The sequence below is a fragment of the Puntigrus tetrazona genome, chromosome 13 (assembly GCF_018831695.1).
Source record: "Puntigrus tetrazona isolate hp1 chromosome 13, ASM1883169v1, whole genome shotgun sequence".
Taxonomy (NCBI): Eukaryota; Metazoa; Chordata; class Actinopteri; order Cypriniformes; family Cyprinidae; genus Puntigrus; species Puntigrus tetrazona.
In genome coordinates, this window is record NC_056711.1 from 1,607,169 (window position 1) to 1,613,340 (window position 6,172).

Consider the following 6,172-nt stretch of genomic DNA (forward strand, 5'->3'; position numbering starts at 1 on the left):
AAGTATTTTGTATTAAATTATAAAATATAATTAGAATAGAGCAATATCATTTATAAAACATTTTGTATTAAATTAGGAACATTCTAAAAAATATCACTTGAAATAATTAGTATTTAATTATTATATTTAGATGAAATTAATGTGAACTGGAAGAATAATATGATCTCAATGGTATCAATCAGTTTTTATTAAATAAATTTTGTTATGTATCAAAAACACCATTAAATAGAAATTGCATTTATATTTGTCTATTAAGTTTTTTACTCATCAGTCATTTCACGCTCTGTTGTGTCTTCTTCATCCCCCTTTTTTTTTTTTACACGTCTGTGTGTGTATGTGTTGTGCAGCTCTAGTGGTCAAGCTAAACTTGAAGTAGATGTCTCAGATCAGACTACACTCGTCATGCCCATAAACCCCACCCCCGACTCCGCCCCCACCGCAAAGCGCCAAGTCAAACGCCGCATCCGTCGGCGACGGGAGAGCACCGGGACCGTTGGGTGTGCAACAGATTGTGTGGACCAACCGAGACATTCAAGGTTGCACAAGCAAACACACACACACTCCGACTCCTCCTCAGAGGACGAGCAGCGCTGGAGAGAAGCGCGCTCCTGGAGTCGCCAGAAAGCGCGACGGAGGCGCAGCAGCAGCCGACACACGCAAGCGCATTCCCGCGAGGATCAGGACACCAAGCTCATGTCTGTCAACTCAGACGAGGGACAGAAAGAGAACCAGCCACCACCGTGCAAGGGCCCCAACACCAGGGCCCATAAAAAGCTGTCAAAGCGGGAGGAGCGTGGGGGCCAAAACCAGGCAGCCAATCACAAAAAAGGCAATGAACGTGGTAGTAATAAAAGTGGAAGTGAGGAGGAAGAGCCTATTACAAAGACATATGAAGAGAGAGGTTCAGGAGACCCAAATATGTCTGTCCCGTCACCTTATAAATGCACTATTCCCGCCAATCAAAATGGTGCTGCGCAACAGGCATGCACTGATGATGAACTAGAGGTGTGCAGGTGAGAAGTGATAGAGATGAACGAGCGTGAGAGGTTGAGCGAGCGGGAAGCTGATGTGTTTTGGTTTGTGCAGGATCTGTCACTGTGAAGGTGACGAGGAGTGTCCGCTCATCACCCCTTGCCACTGTACAGGAAGTTTGCGTTTTGTGCACCAGGGCTGCCTGCACCAGTGGATAAAGAGCTCCGACACACGCTGCTGTGAGCTGTGCAAATATGACTTCATCATGGAGACACACCTCAAGCCTTTGCGCAAGGTAACGCACACACACACACGCAGCTCTGGACAGCTCAGATCCTGTTTTATTAAACATCAGTGGCTGGCAGCTGGTGTTTTTCAAGACTAAGGAAGCACAGATGGCAAAATGTGTGCTCAGGTGATATATAATAGTATCTTATTATATAGCAGATCTGTTCTAAATGGATCTAAATACATTAAAGTTGGCATGTACAGGTGCAACTCAATAAATTAGAATGTCATGGAAAAGTTATTTTATTTCGGCAATTCAACTCGAATTGTGAAACTTGTGTATTAAATAAATTAATTGCACACAGACTGAAGTAGTTTAAGTCTTTGGTTCTTTTAACTGTGATGATTTTGGCTCACATTTAACAAAAACCCACAACAACAATCAACAACAACATAACAATCTCAACAAATTAGAGTACTTCGTAAGATAAAAAATAAATTTTTAGTGAATTGCTGACCTTCTGGAAAGTATGTTCATTTACTGTACATGTACTCAATACTCGGTAGGGGCTCCTTTTGCTTTAATTACTGCCTTAATTCGTGGCGTGGCGTGGAGGTGATCAGTTTGTGGCACTGCTGAGGTTGTATGGAAGCCCTGGTTTCCTTGACAGTGGCCTTCAGCTCATCTGCATTTTTTGGTCTCTTGTTTCTGATTTTCCTCTTTAGAATACCCCATAGATTCTCTGTGGGGTTCAGGTCTGGTGAGTTTACTGGCCAATCAAGAACACCAACACCATTTAACCAACTTTTGGTATTTTGGCGGTGTGGGCAGGTGCCAAATCCTGCTGAAAATGAAAAGCTGGTCAGCAGAAGGAAACATGAAACGCTTCAAAATATATTGGTAAATGGGTGCCGTGATGTTGGTTTGGACCAGATGACTTTGCACCCCAAATCATCTCAGACTGTGGAAACTTAACACTGGATTTCAAGAAACTTGAGCTATGATCTTCTCCACCCTTCCTCCAGACTCTACGACTTTGGTTTTCAAATGAAATTCAAAACTTGCTCTCATCTGAAAAGAGGACTTTGGACCACTGGGCGACAGGTCAGTTCTTCTTCTCATTAGCCCAGGAAAGACTCCTCTGATGGTGTCTGTGGTTCAGGAGTGCCTTAACAAGAGAAATGAAACAACTGGAGCTAAATTCCAGGTGGCTCTTAATGCCTTGACCCCCCTCCAGCCATTCCTTGTGAAGTTCACTCAAATTCTTCAATCCATTTTGTTTGACAAACCTCATAAGTCTGTGGTTCTCGGTTGGTGTCTTTTTCTTCCCCACTTTTTCTTTCCCCTCAACTTTCTGTTGACATGCTTGGATACAGCACTCTGCTTCTTTGGCAATGAATGATTGTTTCTTAACCTTCTTGGGAAGGGTGTCAACGATTGTCTTCTGGACAACGGTCAGATCAGTCATGATTGTGTAGTTGCCTAAGGAACCAAACTGAGAGATCATTTAATTTATTTAATGCATGAGTTTAACAATTTAAACTGTTCCATGACATTCTAATTTATTGAGATGTACATTACCATTATCACAACTGATTGTTTCCTTCTTATATTGTTAGCCAATGAGCTTGCTGCTCAACATTCAGATGCTTGGCTAATGCTTATGGTAGTAATCTGCAGCGCACTTCAGAAACACTCCTCCTTCCCCAGCTCCACCTACATAGATCTGCTACAGGTGGATCATGTATGCTATGGAGTTTTTTCGTGTAGCAACAGTATTTTTTACAATGCAGCATTGCTACGTTTTATTATAAGCTATTATTATTAGGCCTATAATTGTATTTTTCAGTTCAATGTATTTTATGTAGCCTAGCATGTGAAGGCCCACAGGTCACCAACGCTTTGACTCGCACGCAAAGAAAAATATACACATTTACACAGCTCAGACCCCTACTAGACAGTGAAATTAATTGATCTGAAATGTATTTTTAACATTTTTCACAAATGTAACAATACTGAAAAAACAAAGAAAGTCTGATTTTAATCAGCTGTTTGATTATCAAAAAAGCCCAAAATTACATTAAAGAGATAATTCACCCAAAAAAGATTTTTCACCCTCATCTTGTTCCAATCCTTTGATTATCTTTAAAACATAAATGAAGATGTTTTAAATGACTAAATGTTTTAATGTATTTACTAATCAGCCTTGGCATGCAAGATGATTTTAAAAATTTACCAACCCCAAACCTTTGAACAGTAGTGTGTGCTACATAAAATTAAATGAACAAGAATGTGAAGACTGTCCAACATTAATAATCATTTGATTTTTAAGGGTGTCTGATTAGAGGCGTATAATGGAAATGCATTAAAATGGTATAAACGTGTTATCATAGGACAGGCTTAAAATGCAAAACTTATTTGAACAGACTAGAATTTGTAACAGTTCTCCAGCTTGAAAAAAAGAAATTCAGAAATATAAATAAAATGCCATTGTATTCTGAACAAAAATAATTGAATAGCACATATAATTGCGAAAACACTTTCGTCTCTGCATCCTAAGCTTGATCACAACCTACTGTGCTCTGTTTCCATAGCGACACAGTCTACGGCGTGTATCTCTTTCAGTGACTTTCATCATTTTTAAGCATATTTATGGAACACAATGCCATGATTTATAAAAGAAAACTAGATTGTTTACGCCTACAGCAAAAATGATGATTGACTTACACACCAGCATTTAAATGATTAGGGACTTGCTGAAAGGAGTTCTTCACTTCGATCCTTACCTTAGTAAACACTGTTAAAAAAAATTAACTCATGGTTGAGCAGGTTATTCTGAATATGGCTTTACTGTGGAAGTCAGCGCGCACATCCTAGTGCTGCCACATTGTGGCTAAAATAACAAATACAGGATGGGAACAATTCATAAAGCTCTGGATTCTTGTTACCTTGTTTTTTCCTTGTTTTATTTATATATTTATTTTTTTGTGGGAAAAGCTACAGATGTCTACAAGCGAGAGGAGGAAGATCTTCTGTTCTGTGACTTTTCACCTGGCTGCTGTGGTGTGTGTCATCTGGTCACTCTACGTTCTGATTGACCGCACAGCTGAAGAGATACGCCAAGGCAAGAACAATGGTAAACACACTAACACAGTAGCCTATATTTATGCATAGGTTTGAATGTTTTGCATTGCACTGTCATTTGCAGTACAGATGGAAAGTTGTATTGAACAGTCAGCAAGTGATCATTTTATAGTGGTTTTAATGCAGTTTCGTGTAAAGTAGCTTTGATTAAGCTTAAGTCAAGTGTTTTTTTAGTTATTATATCTTAAAGGATCACCAAGAAAAAATGAAAAAGCACTTAACAAAATTGCCACAAAGTAAATTGCAAAATAAAAATGAATTTGAAACATGAAGTAATACAGTTTTAAGATCACTATTGTAAGTTAAAATATTTCCGTTCAAGCTAAGAAGTTTAAGTTGGTAAGCAACTTACTATCACTATAGTTTTGCTTAATATTTTGAATTAGGTATTTTTGTTAACATCTGTTTTATGTTTTTCTGGTTTTAGTTTTAGTTAACCCTGATTTGAGCTTGACTTCTTGTTTACCCTCAAATATTACAATAATGATTTCAGTTCCATTCCAATGCACCAAAAATTCAATAAAACTTTATTTACATAGATTTATTTTTTTTGGTAAATCAGCTTGCAGGCTGACTTTCTACATTCTTTGCTACATTCTAGTAGCAGAATTGATATTTTAAGTGCAATTTGATTGTATTTATTTTGCTCTATAAAGTCTCACAATGCTGAAAACTGAAAAGCTATTTAATGTGAAACAACAGCGTATAAACAAAAAATGAATTCATCCAAACCAGTAAGTATATTAGTATAAATCGAAGACAACTGGGAAAAATAAAATAAAAATAAAAATGATTCACTGTAGCTTTCAACTCAAAGATGTAGGAACTCCCTTATAGCCGTGTGGGAGCATAATATAATATAGTGCTGTAATTCCATGCCATGCTGTTATTGCACACACAGCGTTGGTGCGTTTGTCCCCTCTCAATGCCGTAGGGGTGCTGGATTGGCCGTTCTGGACCAAGCTCATCGTGGTGGCAGTTGGCTTTGCTGGAGGACTCATCTTCATGTACATTCAGTGCAAAGTCTACCTGCAGCTCTGGAGGAGGCTGAAGGCTTTCAACAGGATCATCTTTGTACAGAACTGCCCCGACACCGTCCGCAACGGAGAGAACAGGCCGGCCCCGGTCACACAGAGCAACGGCACGCACGGGACGGCAGAGGTTCCCGCTCTTCAGACACAAACAAACACAGGAGGAGTGGAAATGGCCCCCGTTTGACGACGGGTGCTTGCTGCTTTGAGTCTCAGTAGCTGAAAAGTTTAGGAAAGGGCTCCCTCCTGGTGTATTTGACCAAAGTGATGCGATTTACATACAACAAAAGCACTTTTTTCATTTTTATTAGAGGGTGGGTAAAGTTACATAAGACGTTTATATAGGGCTATCGAAATATAACATTGTGTGCAATTAACTATATACAAAACATGGTGTAAAACATTATAACATATAATCATACCCTCGATTCAGCTACTTAAATAGAGAAATGAGGGATTTATATTATCTGAGCCATTTAAGCTTAAACAACCTTCATTTTTTTGCAAGTCAGCAGTCATTAAGTCGATTAAAAAGGCAAGACACTACAGGCAAATGGTTCATGTTGAGATTTTGGAGTAGTGTGACAAAAAACATCCAAAAACACATTCAATTACAATGTATATCTTTAAAGATCTTTTCTCAAAAAGAGTTTTTATACACCAAACTTGGTTTTAATTTACTGAGTGGTTTGCTTATGTATCATTTGCCTGTATTTATACAATATTTTACTCTTAAAAAACATGGTGAAAAAGTAATTTTTCGGACTGTTATACAGTATTCGTGGAGTGTTAATAA

The 6,172-nt window shown here is 38.5% G+C and overlaps 1 protein-coding gene across 1 annotated transcript in view; it reads left to right on the forward strand.

Annotated features, from left to right (window-relative positions):
• LOC122356486 overlaps window positions 1-6,162 on the forward strand; it is a 24,805-nt gene extending 18,643 nt beyond the window's left edge. Inside the window, exons 5-7 of the mRNA XM_043255228.1 lie at window positions 1,087-1,266; window positions 4,189-4,337; window positions 5,247-6,162. Coding sequence (XP_043111163.1) covers window positions 1,087-1,266; window positions 4,189-4,337; window positions 5,247-5,563 — 646 coding nt within the window. The 3' untranslated portion in view covers window positions 5,564-6,162. The remainder of the gene's footprint in view (window positions 1-1,086; window positions 1,267-4,188; window positions 4,338-5,246) is intronic.
• The last annotated feature ends 10 nt before the right edge of the window (window positions 6,163-6,172 follow it).